General features: G+C 32.0%; 1 protein-coding gene across 2 annotated transcripts; it reads left to right on the top strand.

Annotated features, from left to right (window-relative positions):
* Nucleotides 1-1,067: 1,067 nt before the first annotated feature.
* Nucleotides 1,068-24,057, top strand: LOC127729489 (cysteine-rich venom protein kaouthin-2-like). Of its 2 annotated transcripts, none has more exons than XM_052237327.1 (11): nt 1,068-1,193; nt 5,607-5,665; nt 7,155-7,254; nt 8,829-8,914; nt 10,068-10,161; nt 10,628-10,770; nt 14,540-14,631; nt 17,938-18,023; nt 20,444-20,536; nt 20,909-21,025; nt 22,931-24,057. In XM_052237327.1, exons 1-11 carry the CDS (start codon nt 1,136-1,138, stop codon nt 23,236-23,238), a joined length of 1,236 nt encoding a protein of 411 aa, XP_052093287.1. In that variant the 5' UTR covers nt 1,068-1,135; the 3' UTR covers nt 23,239-24,057. The 2 variants fall into 2 exon arrangements, with proteins under 2 accessions (XP_052093287.1, XP_052093289.1); XM_052237329.1 differs by having other exon boundaries at nt 22,690-23,072.
* The last annotated feature ends 877 nt before the right edge of the window (nt 24,058-24,934 follow it).

The following is a 24,934-nucleotide window of genomic DNA, read 5'->3' as shown; positions in this document are numbered from 1 at the left end:
AGTTTCCGTATTGGCCCACCATACAACACGGACCTGTGTCCACACTTCTTTATCTAACCAGAAAATGAAATAATGTAATAAAAGAAAAAAAAGAAATCACAGTAAAAAAAAAAAGAAAACGAAAATCTTCTAAGTTTTGAATCCCAGAAATATCAAATGACACAAACTCACTTAACTGTTTTATTGCAATTATTATTGATACTATTGGTACAAATATTATTCATATACACGTACATATGGCTTCCGTATTTTATCTTTTCAATTTCAGAATTTGGTATTCTTTTGTTGAGGTAGCAATACACAGTTAGGAAAAAATCTTAAAATTGACACTCATAATTTTTAACCACCCTCTTTTCCTTCCTATCTAATAAATGAGGCTTACTATTTGTGATATGCATGTGTATATTTCTGGAAAGAGCATCTTCCATAGATTTCATTTTTAATAGTTAAAAAGGTGATATATAATCTCTGTTTGGTGTGACCATGGCAACAATCTGCATTTATTTGATACAAAATATTGCAAAGAAGGGGGTGAACATGTTACAAAAGTCTCAAAAATTTGGTCCAAAGGAAAATTTCAATCAATTAGAGTGATACCTTTCCTGAAACCATAGACCTATTTCTATCAAGAGGTCCAAAAAAAATCATATGCATTTCTGCTTGTTTTTCCATAAAATTGAATTGAAAAGATCGAGCAACAAATCTTTCTTGAAAAACACTACAATGATTTCTAGATCTAGGGCGGTGCGGATAGGAAAATACGGACTGTCAAACAGAAAAATGGCCTATAAAACATGCTAAAAACAATCTAAATGATCATATAAACCCACTTGGAAGGCTATATTATTCTTCAACTATCTAAAAATCAATTTTATTGTACAAAAACTTTCATATTTAAAAAATTCACCATGGCCATAATGCGAAACTAAACTTTTAACTGTGTATTGCTACCTGAACAATATGACATAAGAAATGCAAGAAAGTTGAATAAAAATTCGTTTCTTCTATTATTTTAAAACAATTCGTTTGAAAAAGCAATTGTTAATACAACGCCGTAACGACCCGGATATTATTGCGGATGTCACATGTACAGCTGTCATATTTACCCGGTGTAAAATAGATACAGTAGACAACAATGTATCCGTCACATCTTTATATTTACATGTTTGTGATATACGGAGGTTTACTTAGTAGTGAGTTCATTATATTTATCAATTTTATAATTTATAATATCAAACAGGTAATATACATGAATAATTCATCCTTATAGTTATACATATGTAAACAGACCTTAAAATGTTAACGCCGTTCTTTAAATATTATACATTATGAATAATTTATATGTCCATTACTTTTTAAATTTAACAAACCTTAAAATGTTAATGTCGTTTATTAATTATGATACATGATCTACATAAAATGAATATTATATTGATAAAAGTCGAATTTCCAACCAAAAAAAAAAGAAGAAAACTGCCAAAATATACCAACAATGCATATTGCAAAAACTATGATTTTTTTTCTAAATTCTTGTCAATCAGAAACTGTATCGATATCGAAACTGAAAATAGTAAACAAAGTTGTAGAGTTTTGTCAACAAAATAACGAACACCATTACTGTCAACTTATTGCACAAGGTCATTTGTTAATGACGTCCAAATCTGTTGGATGAGTATTGATTGATACTTTCGTCTTGGAGAACGTCATTTATTCATAAGTTGTAATTAAATTTAAACTATCTTTCAGGAGCTGCGTTGATCTTATATCGGTGATTTCTGTCTATTGTTTTAATGTCAGTTTTGTGTGATTTGCAAATGATTTTTACAGTTCTTACGTTGTGATGTTTCACCACTGTCCCATGTTAGGGGAGGGTTGAGCGCTAAAAAACATATGTAACCCCGCCATATTCTTTATGCGCCTGTTTGAATTCAGGAGCCTGTAATTCAGTGGTTGTCGTTGACTCATGTCTGCCATATTTGTTTTTCGTAAATTGTATTGTTATACATTAGGCCGTTAGTTTTTTTTTACAGTTTCACATTTTCTTGTCAGAATCTTTTCAAGCTGCTTTTTTATCGGTGACCTATAATTGCTTATATCCATGTTATTTGGACTATATTTTAAATAGTTGTCTCATTGGTAATCATACCACATCTCATCATTTTCATATTATTATGTACATGTAGTAATGATTACTGCTAAAAGAAGTAAGTGAACTATTGTACCGACTAAACGGTATGTGTTTTTTTTTTCATTGATGAAGGCCGTACAGTTGCCAATAATTGCATACATCCACTTTATTTGAACTTTGGTGGATAGTTGTCTCGTTGGCAATCATACCACATCTCTTTATATTTATATTATAGTTCACTTGTTTTATATCGTTTGTCTTTTGTCGTAAACTATTTTTGCTAGTCTTAGACCAGTTTTAAATCCATTTAAGAACATTGTGCCGTGTGTGCTTGCAATTCTTGGTTGGTTACTCAACCAATATTATTGCATATATGTATCTTTTGGAGCTTTTTGATAGTTTGGCAATGTGGTTTTATCACATGTATATGTTTTTGATAATGTGCTTACATAAATCACAATCGAGTTCAAACTACTCCTCATACAATGCAAATTAATAATGAATACTGAGAAAAAACAGACACTAGCAGACACTACAATGTGCATGCTAGCTTCAGGAGACCACGTAAAGCTGATTAATCTAATGAGATACTTTGAGAAGTGACGAAGTAACATACAAAACAGCTCTCCTCGTTTAGTATTGAAGATGATAAAGAATGTAGTAATATGGATATTTCTTTGACAACATAATTCGGGCACACCAAAATTTTAAAGTCTTTTCCCTTATCATAATGGTGTTTATGAAATGAGTAAAATATTTGTTATTCTAAATCAGATTAGTGTATATTATAATCCACTTTTATATTTGTTTCAACGGTAAAAGATTAATATAAATCAGAAGAATTGATAAGGAAATTATCAAGTGTTTTCTCTCAATTATTTCCTTATTACACTCATGGAATACAATAATTAAACTGTTTAGTCATTTCTAACTTAAATAACTTGTTAACTCCATTAAAGCCGGAGGTATATGTATGACGAGAACCATTAATGGACCGCTTAAATGGCAGAAATCGTAAAATTAACACTTTCGGTATTTTGCTAATGTGTAAAAGTAAAAAAAAAAATATTCTGGACATTTGAAGAGCAGAAAGATAAGTTGATATAATCAGATACTGCAGCAGTGAAGAAAGGTTAACTAAAACAATTGAAGATGAAATTCATTTCTTTTCATATTGTGATAGTAACAGTAATAATAAAAAAGTTTATTTTGATTTTTTGATAAATGAGAATATGCACTTTACAGATTTAAATGATATAGATACAATTACATATACATTTTTATTCAACCCAAGATCACACATTCAGGTAAATAAGCTCGGATCCTTTTAAAACAGTCTATAGAATTGAGGACGGGGGACTTGTGAAATATTTACTTTTATTATGTATATTAATGATCTTGTTGATATTGTTCATTTTCATTTTGTTATGTTGTGTCACATGCTATAAATGTATGGTGTAATGGCAATAAAGATTTGAATTTAATTGAATATAATATTGGCACTGCAGTGCAGAAAGGTTAGCTGATATCTACTTTGATGTGATTGGCATATTAGGACCCTGAAATTACACTTTTACACATAATTTTGGAAAAATTAGATATAAAACACAGTCAAACCATAATGATAGTTTACCAACGTCAATATCTTTGTAAAAAAATTATACTGTAGCACAAAAGATATATAACCTTATAAATACTTTCCAAAATATGTCTTTGTGACATGAAGTATGTATACAGTTTTTTATTTCCATGTAACATCATATTAAATAAACCTAATAAATAGTTTCTGGTAACATTTTTGTCTTAAATAGATTTCATGCAGGACCACCGTTATACTATGACATAATGAATATATAGTATATAATAGGCTTGTATTATGATTTGACAAATGTTTGAAAATTATGACTCCTTATTTGTAAGTAATGTCATGCAAATTCTAAACAACAGATTTATGTAAAGGATAATTATCATTAGAACTTCTATTATGTGTTTCAATGGTGTTAGGATGGTGTCCCTTACATCTGGTAATATAAAGTTGTCTTTGAGTTTCAAATAAGGTTGTCAAAACGGTATCCTTAAAATGAGTCATGCGCACTGAAATCTCTCTCTCTCTCTCTCGTGTTATTTTTATTTGGATTATAAAGTTAATTAAGTAATCTGGTGTCGATTGTATTTAAAATTACTTTCTTCTATTCACATTTGTCTAACCCGTGTGTGAATTGAAGTTTGGTCAATATGCTTACTTTAAAAAATGAAAACAATACGTTATAAATTTCATGCGTCCGAAGCGCATTTCTGGATTTACCTTCACCAGGAACGCTCAAAGCCGAGTATTTGAAGCCAAGAATGTATAAGAACCTAAACAGTTGAAGAGCTATATAACCACAAGGAACTAAAAAATAGCCGATTATGTATCAATTGGTTCATTTCTGTTGTTAGGATGCTGTCTCATTGACGTGTATGATATGTCTCGTTTAACTCTATCGACAGCCGAAATAAATATTTGGCAGCTAGTTAACTGGAAGAGCATATTTCATTTATGACTTTACTTTGAATGTTTGATGAATATTGACAAGATTCAATCATAAATATAACAATTCATTGTATTATGCTTACAAAATGAAAGATGACGAAGAATTTAATTTTTTTGCTGAGTCAAACTAATTACAACAATGTTGACTAAAAGTGTGATATATATAAATGATCATGCAAAACATCAATTAAACAAAAATTTTAACATCAATAGTAGATGTAAATTACATGGGACAATACAAATAGCTGAATTTTATAAGTCTATTTAGATATCATGTAATCCCTAAAACAGATCATTAAAACATAATTTGAACAATGTTACATTACAAGTGAAAGAATCTGATCTTCATAACTTCTGATATTAGGTATTTGTTTACGTATGTGAATCTTATGTGGGTGGTTCTAAATAGTAGATATTAGTTTGTGTGTTTGAATCTTGTGTGTTAAGGTCTGAACACTAGATATTTGTTTGCGTGTATGGACCAAATGTGTCCACCCACGTGTCATTCGATAGATATAATCTAGATTCTCTAAAAGAAGGGCAAAACTGCATGTATCATGGTCATATTCGCATGAAAAGATATAAAATAACAAATGTATAAGATGTTATGTATAATCAATAAATTGAAATAGTAAACATTTAATTTAAGTTATTTCTTCCTCTACCTGTAGATCTACTAGTATGCTTGGTGGGGACCAAAGAAGGGGAAAATAACATTACAGTACTGATAAAATATAAGATACATGAACAGTTTAATCAAAAACAAAACTTTAAAATTGAGAAATGGAAACGGAGAATGTTTGCATGAATAACTTAGCTTAATATTTAAGACAATTAGCCAAATTTCTTGTCAATCTGGTATTTATTGAACTTTGGGTATTGACTTCCTTATTTCTGAACAAGCCGCTAACAATAACCACAATTTATCTTCATTTCCATTTTAAGGTCAAAGCTTTATTGAGAATGAAGACTTTAACAATACGTTGTACAGAAGTAAAAGAAGTGTAAGTATGAACTTATAATGTACTCATTTATAGTAGATATAACTTATTATATGGACAGAAACCAGTAATTCAAATGTTTAAATTACAAAATAGGGCAGCGAGGATCATTCTCAACAAAGCATATGATACACCGTCAAAAACTTTATTCAAACAATTAGGATGGTTTACTTTCCAAAACGAATTATATATCACAAAGGAGTATTACTGTATAAGTGTGTAAATAGTATTTTACCTGGTTATCTGTGTCAATTATTTAAGAATAACCAAAATGTCAATGCAAGATATTCTTTGCGTTCATCAGACAAGAATTGTCTGTTCATACCACGGCAACGATCAACTTTTATGAAAAAAAAACATTTCAATATTCCGGTAATGTTATTTGGTACAGTATTCCTGTAGAATTTAAAAAGATAGAAAAGATTGGACAGTTCAAACAAAGGTATCATAAATATAATTTCTTGTTTTTAGAACAAAAGAGCTAATTATAAGATTCATATACAACATGTAAGACTAATGAAATAATAATTATCACAGAAATTTATTTATTATCTAAAAATCAATATATGTATTGTCTTGTATATCATTAAGGAAATATGTTCATGAAACGTAACACTTAATCTGTATGGTTTTTTTTCACCATGTGTTTGCATAGTTAGTTGTATTTATGTATATGTATATATTATATTGTTATATTTTGAATTATTCAGAGGGCATCAGGGGAGATTAGTATTGTACTAACTGCTTTTACCCTCTTTAAATATAAATAAAGTACTTATATTATATTATTATTATAATAGCATAAAGTTTGAATGTGTGTCGGGAGGGGGAGGAGGGTTATGTAAAAATGAATACTAGGTCATGTATAATATAGGTGGAACTGGTTCTGGATTATTTATTTATTGTACTAAATAACAATCGCCTTGCAAATTGTGTATTAACGAATTGTAGAGCTAGCTGATAACCATATGTAGGGATGATTTTCCAAAAAAATATAAATAGGAACATTTTTACGTAAGCAAGAGGAATAAAATAAGGCAAATCACTTAAAAGAATATCAAGTGACATTAAATGTAAAATAAATTTCTGTAATATAATGCATCCATTAGCCATTGAATATATCGATCAAATTAGATTTAAACATAAAGATATACCAGTGAATCTAAACAAGATTACGTTGAAAACACTGCTTTAATTGGAATATGATTAAAAAAAAAAAGGAAAGTTTATTCTTAGCACATACTACTGATCGTGGATGTAGAACTTGCTAACAAGTATGTACTTACAATTCATGTATATGTTATTCAACAGACAGAGCAAAACAAAGAATTTAAAATTCTGAAAAAAACATTGTCATATTTAACACCATTAAAATGATTGGTTCAAATGTCATCGAGACAAATGGTTCAAACGCCATTAAAACAAATGGTCCAATCATCAAGCTGTGTTTAATAGATATATCGTTTGAATACGTTTGTCTTGTATGTTTTAGGTTAATTGTGGATCGTCGAATACCCTAAAAAAATATACATTTTATTCGGGACATACTGCATGTTTGACTGCGTCCTCATCTGCTGATTTGACCACTGCAGGTACATCTTAAGTTAAAGTTTTATCAAAATAAAAGGCAGCATAATTTCAAAGTTACGTTTTATCCCCTATTTAACCTACTGGCTATTCTATAGACTCAATATTAAAATGAAAAATTAACACATAGATCAGTACGGACTACTTTGAGGAACTTGCTAACATGTGTTGAAATATTTGACAATTTTACTTAAATAAAGGCAACAGTAGTATAACGCTGTTCGAAATTCATAAATCGATTGAGAAAATAAACAAATCCGGGTTACAAACTAAATCTGAGGGAAACACATCAAATATAAGAGGAGAACTACGACACAACAGAAGCACAACATTAAAATATAACACACACAGAAACGAACTATAATATAACAATGGCCATATTTCTGACTTGGTACAGGACATTTTAAGAAAAAAATGGTGGGTTAAACCTGGTTTTGTGGCTAGACAGACAAACATAATTCTGATGTAACCTGCAGTCTTGATTACCGATTAAAAATCAAAGGAATATCAAATATCAATCATTTTGTTGCCGGATTTTCAATATGTCTCCAATAACTAATTTTACACCACTGGTGAGAACCTAACCTGGTTCAGATTAATGATTTTGACTGCCACTATTTTTCCAACGTTAAGAATATGTTATATTATAATTTTTTTAACGATCTCCAATTTCGTTCTTTATCCTGTTTTATTTCTGTAAGCAGTGCTTTTTCTTCACGAAACATGCAATTGCGAGAGAGATGAATACAGCTCAAAATTATCATACAGTTTTAGGTTAAACTTAAAGTTACTACGTTTATAGTGATTTTTCTGAATATACCTACAACGCAAACAGGATAAAAGCTAAGTAAAACATGTGTATAACTTCATTTTGAACACTCCTTGTTCTAAGTATAATAATATTATTAGAATTTGGAACGCATTTACAAGCTAATGTTTAACAAAAAAAAAAAAACAGCGATACTTCCTCGGATTAGATCATTCATTTGTCTAAGCTATATCAAATTCAGAGATATACATCCGGGAACAATTGCAGACTGAAGCTAAATCGAACCAGACAACCATTACCGGAAACACTTGCAGACTAGAGCTAAATCGAACTAGAGAACTTCAGCGGGAACATGTAAAGGCACAGAAAAAAGCAACACAAGGGAACTTTCAATGACAAAAAATCGCAGACTATACTAGTGAAATTCACCAGAACGCTCAAAGTCTCGTGCTTATCCAAGACCATGTGCAATAAAGCAGCAATGGAAGAGAATAAAACTAAAAATGAGAATGAAAACGGGGAATGTGTCAAAGAGACAACAACCCAACCATAGAGCAGAAAACAGCCCCAGGCCACCAGTGGGTCTTCTATAATAATAATATATATAATAATATACTGAGTTCTAGTCACCACCGTAACATTTGATCAGACATCAATGAAATGAAAAAAGCTTTTTGTCTGAAAATTGAAACTGTAATCTCAATTGAAATTAAAAACCTTCCACTTTTCATGTCTGTGTAATATTGTGTTTTACAATAAATAATTATTTAGTTTTCCCCTACAATAAAACCGTTCATTTCTTGATTGTAGGTGTTACCGCAGATGAGAAGACAGAAATAGTAAATAAACACAATACCTTACGATCTCTCACTCAAGCTACAAATATGATGAAAATGGTAAATAAAAAATGACAAAACACTCTCAAAAATACGGTTCTCAACTGTAAAAGTCATAACATAAAATACGTGACCCCAATCATGAGTTTGATCAGTGTATAGACTTCTATACATAGCGTATGAAGATTTTCATTGTTTTTCTTTCTTTTTCCCCTTAATGTGATTTATCATAGCGAAGGTTGCTGCATTTCAAACAGAACCTAGAATCCTTTTTGATAAAATAGCATCAGGTTTAAATGGAGCACCTGCTTCTTATGAAATGTTACTTAATGCTAAAAAATAACCCTTTGACGCCGCCAAAGTAAATTAAGGTCAAACTCCTTTCATGTACATGCCAATGTTTCGAAATGCATTGCAACCGGTGGGTTTAATTTGTATAACCACCAACCAGTAAGTAACACAACCTAGTATACGTTTATTGTTTTATGCTAAGTCATACAAACGCCAAATAAATATTACACTCAATAAATGTTTGGTCATACGAACACAAAATGATTTCATCGGTTCATGTACTAGTAATTACTTTGTCTTACTTATCATTATATAACGACGATTACTACATTTAAAACATAATCTAAAATGTTTTCGGATAAAATATCATGTTAAAATGGAGCGCCTGCTACTTATGAAATGGAACTAAATACTTAACAATGACCATTTGACACCGACCACCAAAACAAAGTTTGACCAAATTTCCTTCCACGTAGCTGCCAATGTGTCCGAATGCAATCGAATAACACCTTATTAAATTATGTAGAATCTAAGGTTTCAACTCCCTCAGGCAAAATTGACCTTAGATGGATTTGGCTATTTTTATGTCCTTTTTGGTCGTATAGCTCTCCAACTGATTCGGTTCATTTTCAAATATTTGGCATTGAGCGTTCCTGATGAAGGTACATCCCGAAATGCGCTTCGAACGCATGAAATTTATAACGTGTTGTTTTCTTTTTTTTTCTTATATGTTGTTTTGTGCTCAGTCAAACGAATACAAAATACTTGATACACCAAGTAAATTCTTAGTCATACGAACACAAAATAATTGTTAAAACCTGATACCTGTTTAGTCAAACGAATACAAAATAAAATATTACCCCCAACAGATGTTTAATAACAAGATTAGAAATACATAATCGCATAAAATTTTTGTTTGTAGAGCTGGGATGACGAAACTGCCTACATAGCTCAAAAATGGGCAGAAAATTGTGCGACAGCACATGAGTCTCCCGGTCTTAAACGGTCCATTCCAGGTACATGTATTACTAATTAGTGTTTCGCCTCTATAGAGTGCAATTATATCATCTGGACTTTTAAATTCAAATATTGCAAACTGACAGACAGACACATTGATAATATATTCCTACAAAATATATAACATAACCACAAGAACGTACTGAAACAAAATGGAGGGCATGTAATTGAATCAAATGTACTTGCGTTCAACACGGACCTATGTGCTTAAATATACTTGGCCTAACTGAACATGGACAACTGCAATGAGTCTAAGGTTAATCGTCAGTTGTAGCCATATACAACAAATACACCACCAACATTCCATCAGTATGTACAAAATGTTCGCCAGATTTTTCATGCAATTAATAGTGATATTAGTCCAATAGACAGCTGTCCGACAAGAAAAAAGAACTGTTAGCAGACAATGGTCCATAGAACCAATTATACTTCACTACAATTTATATACATCTATTATTTCTACAGGGAGGTTTGGACTTGGTCAGAATCTTTTCTGGGGATCCGGAAAGTATGCCTGGAGTGAAGCTATACAAAGATGGTATGATGAGATCAGCGATTTTACATTCAATGGTCAAAATGTTTTCAGTGAAGTTGGACATTATACACAGGTATTTTATATTTTATTTCATGGTTCACATTTTAGTGAAGGGCAGAATCCTAAACTCTTTGTAATTCGATCCAAAAGAGTTCGGAACCGTTTCCCTCGAACTAACTTTAAAGTAAGGCTATTTTCAAATCTTTAGTTCTTTTCAACACAGCTTTATAATTGTACTTTGAGGTTGCAAGTTTATCATATAAAATCCATGTCAAATCGGACTGGACATTCATCAACATTGTTACCTGTTTTCAATCATACAAATTGTTAGGCTGTCTTTTTTTATACATTATTCCCCGTAAGGTATCTTAAGAATGAGCCAAATGGTTGTCTGGATGTTTGTATTGTTTCTGTATTTTACAATAAGATTGTCGGGTAAAATTTCGCAGTGCTTATGAGATTTCTTTTCCCATGAAAGTATTTACAGGTGAAGTGTTATCAACATCAAGCATTAAATTCTATCCAAACTGGTGATAGAGGTCGTCTTGAACTTGTACTGAGATATGGTTTTTGCACAGTGTTGAATGTTGACTGTTTCTTTGAGATGATGATTAAAGCCCTGTCTTTTTGTTTAAGCTTTTGTAAAGAGCATGTTTGGATATTGTGATATGAATTAATACACCACTTCCCATCTTATTTGTTATCCAAAATAATATATATATATAACAACATTTTAACCAAACAAAAATGTAAAGGTATCTATTGTCGTTTAAGTACAGATTATTTACATTTGTTAATGAATGTCCTTCGATTACAAATTTTACAAAACATTAAGCAAATAGCCTTCAACTGGAATGTCTAGCATTGAATGTCATACTATGAATATACGTAAAATTATTTGCAAATCGTTCAAGCTAGCACTCATGATATTCAAATTTCACCAGGTTTCATCAACTATCAGACTTTTACCCCGTGAAAGAAAGTTCAATTTGTGTTATTTATCAAAACCTCTTTGAAATATACAACATGTAAACAAATTCATATTCATTATGGTTGTTATCCTTTGAGTCAAAGTAACTGGATTTCACATAAGAATAATTTCTACAAATGATGAGAAGGATCTGTTTATCCTCTTGGATCATCTGAGCTCAATTCTAGTGTATTTTAACTGTGATGCGTATGCTGTAGTTTATCATGTTGTATTGTGTGCTGTTATATTTAAGGTGTCTTCGTTGCCTTTACTGGTAACAGTCTTGTCTAACCATTGGCTTTGAAATTTAAATTTAAATATTTGATAAAGTTTTAAGTTTAGATAATTTACACATACATAAAGTTTATGAATCGGGTGCAGCTAAATGTTAAGACAGATACATTTATCAATCTAATATTAATACATGTATAACTTATCAAAGTATTTTCAGATGAGTAGCACTCAAGTATCGCCTGTCCAGGAGAATCTACTGGCCCCTTCCGGAGCACCTGGATTCGTGTTACTCAATCTTTTGTTTTGTGGGCTTTTCTTTGTATTTTCGTCGTATTTATGTTTGGTCATGGTGTTGTCTGTTTTTTTCAAAGATTTATGGTTTTTATTGCCACCTTGGTTTTTCCCCCTCTTTTTCTTCTAACTGTGTGAACGAATTTGTATTCGAGAATAAAAATATTTATGAATATCAATGTAACCTGTTTTGACAATTCTCTTGTTCAATTAATCAACCAAATTTGTTCAGTAACATACCCTCTGCTCCGTCGTATGGTGTTTACATATCTCAATTGATACGTAATGTTCGAGCATGTTCACACTATACGGATTTTATATACAGGAGTGCGCTACTTACGCACAAACTGCTCTAACAGAGTTATGAGAAGGGAAGATTAAAAATGACAATCCGTAAATTTTATGGACACCATGACGAATTGGTTGAAGTATTCGATGTGTCCGTGTCTCAACTAACTAACGACATTTTTACCACGTCTTAGAGTGTGGTTTATCATCTACGTCGTCTGTCTGCTTAGTACCGAACGTGACCTATTACCGAAAATGATTGTTTTGCCTAGTGTAAATTATCATTGCTAAACGACGTGTCTCGGTATTTATACATCCGAATTGCATGTATTTAGTCATGATGTTTCTTTTGTAAGTCTTGTTTGATATTGTGTTATGTCTTATCGTTTGCGGTTTGAATTCTGTATTTTCGGTACATTTCACATATGTCTTATTTGTCAGTATAGTCGAGTTATTTTCCATGGATAAAGTATTGTGTTAGTCCAAATAATTATGACGTCGTCACAGCATTATTTAAAATAGCCTTTCAAGACTGTCATAATCATGATAATTATTTTGACTAGTATTGTAAAAATAATTGTGAATGTTTTGGATCTCGTTCCACATAATGGTATAAATTTGAAGATTATATATGCGTCACACAAAATACGTCACTTTAGCCATAAAATCAGGTTCAACCCACCAAATTTTCTTAAAATGTCCTGTACCAAGGCAGGAATATGGCAGTTGTTATCAAATAGTCCGTTTCTATGTATGTTGGCGTTTGTTTTGTTGCAGTTCAGTGTTTTTGTTGCAGTTCAGTGTTTTTGTTGCAGTTTAGTGTTTTTGTTGTTCCGTTGTTTTCCTCATATAGTTGATACGTTTCCCTCGGTTTTAGTTTGTAACCCAGATTTGTTTTCTCCAAATCGATTAATGACTTTTGAACAGCGGTATACTACTGTTGCCTTTATCTATCTTACAATATGTAAAGCTTATGATTCATACTACATGTCTCTTTCTAAACTATTGGCAGAGAACGTACTTTAAAATTGTGGTAATATTCTTTACAAAGCACAAAGATGTCGGCATTCACCTCAAAAGCTTACCAAACCTTAAACAGACTTATTCGGAAAGGATATAGTTACGATACTGTTGTCAAGTATTAAGGATTGCATATGTTGGTATTAATATTGATTCACTCATAGGGTCTTTGCATCGAAAATAAACACATGTATTCTAAAACCAGTTGTTGGCACGATACGGATTATGTTCTTCCCATATATTTTATGATGGTATGATACTAAACCCCTAACGGGAGGGATTGTACTTGATTTTCATATGATGAAGTTATAATCTTTCAATCGGTTTAATTGAGGTCTGGAGCTGGCATGTCAGTAACTGCTAGTAGTCCTTTGTTCATTTATGTATCATTGTTATTTTGCTTAGTTTCTTTTGTTACCTATTCTGACATCGGACTCGGACTTCTTTTAAACTGAGTTTTATTGTGCGTATTGCTATGTGTTACTTTATTCTATATTTGCTAGAGGTATAGGGGGAGGGTTGAGATCTCACAAAACATGTTTAACCCCGCCGCATTTTTGCGCCTGTCCAAAGTCAGGAGCCTCTGGCCTTTGTTAGTCTTGTATGTTTTTAAATTTTAGTTCATTTATATGTTTTGGAGTTTAGGGTGACGTCCATTTTCACTGAACTAGTACACAATTTTATTTAGGGGCCAGCTGAGGACCACCTCCGGGTGCGAGATTTTCTCGCTGCGTTGAAGATCCATTTGTGGCCTTCAGCTGTTGTTTGCTCTTTTTTCGGGTTGTTGTCTTTTTGACATATTCCCCATTTCCATTCTCAATTTTATTTAAAAGTAAAATAACAGAAATACCGAATTCCAAGAAAAATTCAAAACGGAAAGTCCTTTATTAAATGGCAAAATCAAAAGCTCAAACACATCTAACGAATGGAAAACAACTGTCAAATTCCTGACTTGGTACAGGCATTTCCTTATATAGAAAATGGTGGATTATTATGTAAAAGCTTATCAAGCTTTATCCTACTCTTTGTTAATTTACAGGTTGTTTGGGCTGATTCTATTAAACTAGGTTGTGGTTATGCCCACTGTACAACAACACGCATTCATTTGTATGTGTGTAATTATGGACCAGGGTATGTATGAAAATTGATACTATATAGTAAACGTATAAAATGCATTCTACCTTCTGCAAGGATAAACATGTATAATATACTATGGTCTAGACCGGTTATAATGCATTTTTTGTGTCTTTCCGGAAGCCTGCACAAATTGTACGTTTTCTGTCCTATTCGACAGCCGGTAAGGTTTCCTTTTCTTTTTCCAGAGCTGGGTAGATCAGTGTTTAGCTCACCTGGCCCAAAAGAGCCAAGTGAGTTTTTTTCATCACTTGGCGTCCGTCGTCCGTCGTCGTCGTTCGTTAACTTTTACAAAAATCTTCTCCTCTGAAACTACTGGGCCAAATTAAACCAAACTTGGCCTAAATTATCCTTAAGGTATTTTGTTTAAAATATCTATCCGATGACCCCGTCCATCAACCAAGATGGCCACCATGGCTAAAAATAGAACGTGGGGTAAAATGCAAATCTGACATGGGATAAAATTGTTTATCAGGTCAAGATCTATCTACCCTGGTATTTGCAGACGCATCAGACAACCTGTTCTTGGGTTGCTGCCCCTGAATTGGTAATTTTAAGGAAATTTTGCAGTTTTTGGTTATTATCTTGAATATTATAATAGATAAAGATAAACTGTAAACAGCAAAATTGTTTAGCAAAGTAAGATCTGCAAATAGATCAACCTGACCAAAATTGTCAATTGACCCCATAAAGAGTTATTGCCCTGTCAAGTCAATTATTCACAATTTTTCGTAAATTTTTGTTATCTTTTACAAAAATCTTCTCCTCTGAAACTACTGAGTCAAATTAAACCAAACTTGGCCGAAATCATCCTTAGGGTATCTGGTTTAAAAATGTATCCGATGACCCTGCCCATTAATCAAGATGGACGCCATGGCTAGAAATAGAACATGGGGGTAAAATACAGTTTTTGGCTTATATCTCTGAAAAGCATTTAGAGCAAATCTGACAAGAGTAAAAATGTTCATCAGGTTAAGATCTAACTGCCCTGAAATTTCAGACAAATCAGACAACCGGAAGTTGGGTTGCTGCTCCTAAATTGGTAATTTTAAGGAAATTTTTCAGTGTTTTGGTTACTATCTTGAATATTATTATAGATTGAGATAAAGTGTAAACAGCAATAATGTTTAGCAAAGTAAAATCTACAAAAAAGTCAACACGACCAAAATGGCCAATTGACCTCTTAAGGAGTTATTGCATTTTATAATAATTTTTTTGTTAATTTCTATAATCTTTTACAAAAATCTTCTCTTCTGAAACTACTGAGGCAATTTTAACCAAACTTGGCCACAATCTTTATTTGGGTATATAGTTTAAAAATGTGTCCGATGACCCCACCTACCAACCAACATGGCCGACATGGCTTAAAATAATACATAGAGGGTAAAATGCAAGTTTTGTCTCATATTTGTTGAACCGTTATAAATAGAGAAAATCTGAAAGGGGCAAAATAGTCCAAATGGTGAAGTTGAAATCATCCCTGTGTAAACTTTACGGACGCCATCACGAGTTGGTTGACCGTTATGGAATAACTGTTTCACAGATGATATCGGATATGTTCCTTATGTCGTAACTACAATACACTTCCCTTTTCACGAATGTGACCTACCGAATTAGACTATTTACAGGATTTGTAATAACATAAGCAACACGACAGGTGCCACATGTGGAGCAGGATCTGCTTACCCTCCCGGAGCACCTGATATCACCGCCAGTTTTTGGTGGGGTTCGTGTTGCTTAGTCTTTAGTTTTCTATGTTGTGTCATCTGTACTATTATTTGTCTGTTTGTCTTTTTATTTTTGGCCATGGCGTTGTCAGTTTGTTTTCGATCTGTGAGTTTGACTGTCCCTCTGGTATCTTTCGTCTCTCTTTCAGAATAATGAGCTCTACCAATTGTCCATATACGTCAAAACTTATAGGATTTATTGCCGATAAATGACAAATTTTACCTTTTTTTTTTTCATTTTTGCCTATTGTCACGAAAACTATGATATTTAGAGAGAAACATTTTTTTCCGTTATGCCTTAAATTATAATAGATAAATAAACACTTTTAATCACAAAAATTATCAGCAAGGCAAGATCTATTAAAAAGTTAAATTTTGCCGATATAGTTAGTAGACTGTCACTCTTCATAGGAGTGATTGTCCTTAAATGAGTTTTTTTTTAATCCCCTTTTGTGTTTTCAACAAAAACTAAAGAAGATAGAGAGAAATCAAAGAGACTAAAAGATCAGAAATACAAGATCAACAAAATAGAGATTTTTGTCATTAAGTCTATTCTCGTCTACAATTTTGGAGTGTCCTTTGTTTGATATGCACACAGACCAAAGTGAGCCTTTAGTTTTTTTGTACTTTTCGATAGCCAGGTAAGGTTTTGCACCTTTTTGTTCCTGAAAGCCTGGATGGATTGTTTTTTTTTCTATTTTTTCCGCTTGTCCGGTTAATTGCACCTTTTTTTCCTTTCCAAATTTATGGATAGATTGTATTTTTCTGTCCTTCCAATAACCCTATAAGGTTGCACTTTTTGTCCGTTCTTGTTGTCCTAGCTGTGATTTGTTTTTATTGAGAATATTAAGAGATTCATTATTCATTTAGTCTTTCATCTGATGCATACACATTTGTTTAATATGAAACTATACCAATACCATGGATGGAACTATATCGCTTCATGTAATTGATTGAAGTGACATGTATATTGAAGCATAACAGGATGATTCCCTTCAGTATAAGACAAGACAAGTTTGAGGAAAATATCCTGTACACTGAGTGTTGTAAAATATCAAATTATCAGCAAACAGAAAGTGGTTGCACCGCTAATGTAAAAAAATGTTTAAAGGCTACATCTCAACATTAGTAAGATCAAGACCAAATATAAGACAATTCCCTGTTATAGAAGCCAAGAAAAGTTTGACGAAATTTTCCTATACAGTGAGTGTTGTAAAATTTCAGACAAACTGCAAACAGGAAGTGGCTACACGGCTGCTGTAAAAGTTTCTTGAACGCTAAAACTCAAAATTATCAAGCTCCAAACCAAATGTAAAATCATTCCCTTCCATAGAGGCCACGAAAAATTTGACGAATGTTTTCTACCAAGGTCTTTCGGATAGATGGGCAAACGGAAAGATGAACGGACGGTGCCGATTGTAAAAATGAAATATAAGGGAAAACACACAAAATAGATTTTATTGGTATTGAAACTTAGATTTCCGCTGGAACATGAACCAATTCAAACAGAAACATACACAATAAGAAATCTGCTTTACGAATATTATGGTCGCAATTTTATTATCTCATAAAATAGTGGTAACATTGGAGACACAAGTAAACCATATAAACAAGGAACGCCCTGCCAAGATTGTCCGGGAAATTGTGTCAACAAGTTATGTGGTGAGTTGTATATGGATTAATATAACTTTCCTATCAAAATTAAGAATATCATAGTGAATATATAGTTACTTAAATTTTCCTCATATTTTTCATTTAATATATTATAATTGTTATGACTACTTGTCACCTACATATATGTATACGTTGAACAAATCAGTTCACAGAGGTCTATGTACTATATGCTTCTGTTTTTACAAGTAAAGAAGAATGCTCAAGACATGTAGAAAGACTTTAAGAAACTTTTATTTTGAGTCAACACTAAAATACCACAGCAACCCAAAGACAAAACACCTAAATGTCACCTAGAAGTCACCAGACGGTCTTCAAGAACATAAATGTTTTATCAAAATAAGGAGATATCGTTTGATTCCCAATAAGACAATTATTCATGAAGAGTCAATAACAAAGATGTGAGCAGTTATAGGTCACAGTTATGACCTTTTATATTTACAAATCAATACCGCGTATATAAAAGGCCATGGTATGATGATTTATAACAATAAACGAAAACTAATATAACAGGCAACAACTAAGGACAATCACTGGTTTATAGGTTACTGACTTGTCTATACCTTATAGTTGAGTGTCAATATAGGCCCTAAAATTCCAAGACTTTTTGATATTAATCATCATGATCATCCGATGAAAAAGTATGTAAAAATGTCTGGAAAATACAAACTAATATAATTCCGACGTCGTAATTGTTCACTTAATAACATTTATCTTGATTCGACAATTTGTCCGAAAATGTGGATAGATTTGGTTTTAAATGACATTAGCACCACCCATGGGCAATTTAAAGTTGAAATATGTATCTTGCCTAAATGCATAAATTTTATAGTAAATTCGTTTTGTTCGAAGTTTGAGTCAATATGTTCTAAATAGTAAAATAACAAAAATACCGAATTCCGAGGAAAATTCTAAACGGAAAGTCCCTAAGCAAATGGCAAAATCAAAAGCTCAAACACATCATACGAATGGATAACAACTGTCATACTCCTGACTTGGTACATGCATTTTCTTATGTAGAAAATGGTGGATTAAACCTGGTTTTATAGCTAGCTAAACCTCTCACTTGTATGACAGTCGCATAAAATTCCATAGTATTGACAACGATGTGTGAACAAAACAAGCAGAAATAATAGGTAAAAATGTCACAAATAGGGGTACATCAGTCAACATTGTGTTATAATCTTTATAAAAACAAACAAATATGTCAACAAAGAAAAACAAATAGGCATATAGACAAAGCACTTTAGCAAAAACGAAAGACAAGAATACAAAATTTACCACAGCACAATAACACAATGACGGGATGTATAAGTACCGAGTAGGTCAAATGGATATTACCAAAAATAGACTAAACAGTAAAAGTAATAATTTACAAAGACAAATAAAAGAATACTATAACACGTTATTAAGATGATAAACAATGTCTGTACCTACAATCTATACTTCAAGACCATCGTGTATTATTTGTGAAGTTGATACGGAATATTTATCAACAAGCTTTGGTATCTTCCGATGAACTTTTTTTAGAAAAAGGACGAGACATACCTCTTGATTTATCAACTTTCTGTTCAGACACTGGTGACGTTTCACAAAGTCTGAGTAGCAGCTGCAAGCTCTTAAAAAACCGAATGAGTTGGGAAATGTATATTCCATATGCAGGTGAAGTTGGTATATTGCTACTAAGTTGGGGGAAATTGATAATTTCAAAATTAAAATTGTCTCGTCTGTCTAAGATTCTGGTACTAAGATGACCGCTTATGTCAAATTCGAGGTATAATTCTTAAAAGAGGCAGAGGAAGCCGTGTCTGTTGTTTCTTTAATTTCTAGTTCTGGAGGATATATTAATGGAACCCAATCAGTAAGGTTTGGATTGTTAATGATAGTTAGATAATGTGTCATAGAAATGCATTTAATGGCAAATATTGCCTTCAACTGAAACACTTTCTCATTTTTTAAGATATCAATACTGTCTAAATCTGTCAGTTATCAGAAGTGTTTTTTTGTAAAATCTAGTTTAAAGATTTAAATTAACATTTTAGAATTGCTGGCCTTACTCCTTTACCTGACTACCAAATATCGTTTGTCAATTATTCAGTTTCCGTTTGCATTACTTCAGTTATATGTAATCTAACGTCAGCCCACAATTTGGTTTGATTAAAAATCCATATAATGTGGATTCATAACTATTTGTTGGATACCCATTTTCGTGGGTTTCGTAGTTACAGGTGAACCACGAATTCAAATATTCAACGAATTACAAATTTTGTGTAGGCTTTGTATGCAAAGATTAGGAAATCCACGAAATCAAGTATCCACGAAAATGCCAGTTTTCCTCAATCCACGAAAATTAATACCCACGAAAAAAAATGAATCCACAGTATTCATTTATACATTTCTGAACATTGTAGATTGCGATAAAGTTTGTTTAAATGGTGGAGCCCTTGATTTATCAACATGTACATGTAACTGTAAGAGTGGTTATAGTGGACCAGATTGTTCCTGTAAGTTAAGTTATGTTATTGGTCCATCTTTGCAAAGTAAAACTTTACATTCTTATGACCAAAGCTTCTCGTCCTTAAATCAGATATCGCTACACTTGTTTCATAGACTAACCATGGGACTGGTAATGTAGAATATCATTATGTAAAAATAGAACCTGTAGCAGATGTTTTCTTGAAAAAAAAATAGTTCTGTCTGTTTTATACACTTAAACAGTATTTGATAATAGTAATGCAAATAACGTCATGTAAAATGTTTATAGAGGAATTTTATTTCCGTTCGAATACATCAGTTAACCTCTTAGTATCTTTAGAAATTGATTATGTATTTAAGATGTAAAACATAATGTAAGTAACAAATTTTTGTCCTAATAGTGAACTGTGCGACTAAGACAGACCCAGGACATTGTGGTACACAGTGGCCTCCTAGGTATTGTGAAACCTTTAGTAATGTCCCATCAGATTGTCCACATATGTGTAAAATATGCCCAAGTAAGTATAATATCTTACTTGTAATATATAAATGTATTTCTACTGCAACAGCAAGTGATCTTTTTTTTCATGGACGAATACTTTTTAGTAGGATCTAGTACTTTATTCGAACTGGACTAATATATTTGGTCCATTGTTATACTTGTTTCTCTGTGTAAAATATCGAATACAATACGATTTGATGTGTTTAAAATAGGTTGCTTTGAAGATGTTGTTTTACACTTTATGTTTTTATAAATTTTTCATTTTTCTGTGTTATCTTAAATACGATCATGATTTATTTTGATTCACAGGGTTGGCTTACATAAAAGGAAGTTTGTTATTTGTTATAATGTAAAATAAAATTGGTCCACATACACAGAAATTTTGTATTTGATTAAAAGTACAAAATATCTATAATACTTATTCGTTATATAAAAAAAAAATTAGAGTGCAAATTTTGGTTACATAAAACAAAATATGGTATTTGATTAAAAGTACGACTAATAGCTGAAACAAATCGAAATTGTGCATTTTATCAAAAACACAAAAATTGGCTGCCATTTTCAAGACCATACACTAGAGAAATCGTCTACATGCTCTCATTAAACAGTTATTTGTTCTGTATAAATGGGAAAAATGCAGAATTCTTGTTTTATGACACAAAAAACTTACTTACTTTATGAAGAATAACATACTTTTAAACTATAAAAGCCCCGTATATGAAATGAAAATGATGGACTTTTTTTTATCAACAACATATTTTTTTTAGTTTGACAGATTTGTATGCTAACAAACAGTCGGTATTTCAATGGGTACTTATTATTCATCAATACTGGCGAACTTGTTATTGAATTTATTTGAAGCCAAAACTTTTTTTGATATTATTTGTCTTCATTGTTCGAAGAATTTGCTAGGCTGCTCAATAAATGAGGCGGCAGATGAGATGTGCTCTTGTATGATTTTCCGTGCCTTGAAGTTATCTAGTTAAGAGATACTTGCCTCTTATGATATCAGTATGTTTGTTCTGGAACACAATTTTATCCAGCGTAAAAAATACTGAAAATGAAACGTTCTGAACTAACAATAAAAACAGTGCATACAAGGTTAATAATGAGCAACACTTAAATAACAAAATAAAATTAATGATTTAGTACATGTTCGAATCTTTTTGTTAAAACACAACTAGGGATAACAAATATCAAACAGAACAAACCATTGGCCAATAAAAAAGAATTTATAAGACATCATTACACAAAAACACTTAGAGGTAAACAGTCATTGAATATTAGTAACCTTTACAACATAACAACAACAGTCAAACTGAACCGAGTAAATGTACAAACTTAGTTAACTTAAAGAAACCAATAACAGTACAAATTTTGCTGCACCAGATGTGCAACTCAACAATTAATGTCTCTTCAGTGATACTAGAAGCCAAAAATAATTGAAAATCCGAAACCGTAAATATATTTCCTTTTTCCTTGCAATATTTAATATTTTTTTAGTCTGGATCTAATTTCGAAGAACAAAATTATAATACATTACCAGTGAATGTTTCAAAGAAAAGTGACGAATAAGCATACATTCGTTACAGAAAAAAAATTAAGATTGTTATGCAAGTCTGCTTTAAGACAAATTAGTTAATACATAAAAATAAATGAAGCTCATTGCATTTACTGTAGATGGCGGTGTTGCAGTAACTGGGAAAAGTAATGGAAAAGGAGTATTAAGATTCGACCTATCTACAACTGACACATCTGGTGAAAAGGGAAGTACCAGTACTTCGACTTTCATTTGGATTCTCAGAATCAGTGTGACAGCCATAGTAGTCATATTCAATGTTCTTTGACGTTTACATTTGAAATACAAAACCATTATAACTTTTTTTATCTGACTAACGAATTTCAAATTATTTTAATGTAGATGGTGGTGTTGCAGTAACTGGACCAAGCGACGGTAAGGGAGTAATCAATTTCGACCTGGTAGGAACTGAAACCGGAATTTCTAGTCCTTCAACGATCGAAAACTCAGAGCCCGTTACTATTCCATTGAGAAGTACAAGTCCTGGGAAGACTGACACTTCTCAATCTGCAACAACGGTAACAGAAAAAACAACTCCTTCGACAAGCGAATCGGCTGGTGATGAAGTATCCAGAGGTTCAAATGTTTTGATGTGTAATATCTTTATGTGGAGTTCTATAGTCATTGTTACCATGCTCAATATTTTATGAAAAATATTCGTTACAACCTAAATCTTTACATCACAGAAATACTAAAAAACATGAAATATGCTTTCAAGGAGAAGCCAATGTATAGAGGTCAACATTCGCCGTGCACATAGACAACTGACTTTACAATATGTCAAGTTCTAGAAAGTTCGGAATAAATTAAACAGGATCTGCAATTATAATTATTCAACTAGATTATAACAAAAGAACACGTTGCCCTCTTGGTATCTTTTCTCTCCTTTAGTATGATATAATTTTGTTATTATACCTCCTTTCCAGGCGTCGGCGCTATATTGTATATACCTTGTCCATCCATCCGTTCGTCAATACTTTGGTTTTTATCTCTCAATATTTTCAATAAACGAATGTTATTTCGTCACACATCTGTCAAATGGTACAGAACAGAATGACATCTTATTTGGACAGCAGCTCAACAGACGTTTGTGCGTTGTTCTGATCCTTCAAAACACTCATTTTATTTTTACTTTTTCGATACATTGAATTATTCGAGCATTCTGGTCATATATAATTTGTTTACACGTATCTTATTCGTATCATGTGCATGTGTATAACATACTGAAATACGAAATACTGGGCAACAGATAAAAGTATTAACAACAACCGATTAATTCAATTATTTTTTATTTCTATTGCGATCTGTAAGCCGTATAAAATGTCGTCATAAATTTAAATCGTAAATCAAAAAAGAAATTATTTTATTATATTGATTATCTGATGTCCCATTTACCCATTTTTACCTTTAGTAACTTTGAGAAGGTTAATACATCAATTTATATATGTATATAATAAACTTTAAATGCAGATGTTGTTATCTTCTTTCATACCTTAAAGACTTATTGTGAAGTATTTGGTTATACAATGTATGTCATTAGGACAAAATACATATCAAACTAATATGTTCATTGTACATGTATTTAAATGACATTTAAATGCAGATACATAAAAGGAGATATACATCAATGAGACACAAACCTAACCACAACAAAATACAAAAGGACATTAAGAGAACAAATTATGCTAAAAGAAGATAACACCCGTTCAACAATAGATATTTATGTCTATACAATATGTCAAGTCAGTATCCTTAGCTTTAAAATTTTCGGCTTTGAGTGTTCCTGGTGAAGGTAAATCAAGAAAAGTGTTTCGGACGCACGAAATTAAAAAAAGTGTTGTTTTCAGTTTTATAGCACTGGGTCAATAATGCTGCTGGTGGACTATTATCCCCCGCAGGTATCATCAGATAATTAGTCAGTATTTTGGTAATGTCAATCATTTATTAATCTTAAATTGACCGTTTATAAATTAGTAAGAAAATAAGGTTTCAACTTCTTCAGGCAAAGTTGACCGTAGATGGATTTGGTTACTACTGTTTTTTTTTGTCAAACATTGTATTACTCGTCAACTGTGTCTGTTCTTATACATCATTGGCTTTCAAATATTCGGCTTTCAGCATTCCTGATGAAAGTAAGTCAAGAAAAGCCTTTCGGATGCATGACATTTATAAAGTGTATTTTTTTTTCATTTTTTAACAGCACTTTGTCGATTCCGCTGCTGCTAGACTATCAATCACCGAGGGTATCAGTTCAGTACTTCGGTAATGACAGGATTCATAATGAACCTTTCTGAAATTGTTTGTTTATAAGAAAATGAGGTTCCACCTCTCTGAGCCTGAGGTAAA

Source organism: Mytilus californianus, unplaced genomic scaffold, assembly GCF_021869535.1.
Source record: "Mytilus californianus isolate M0D057914Y unplaced genomic scaffold, xbMytCali1.0.p SCAF_2, whole genome shotgun sequence".
Lineage (NCBI taxonomy): Eukaryota > Metazoa > Mollusca > Bivalvia > Mytilida > Mytilidae > Mytilus > Mytilus californianus.
The sequence above is the reverse complement of the archived record's forward strand: the minus strand, read 5'-3'. Positions and strand labels throughout refer to the sequence as shown.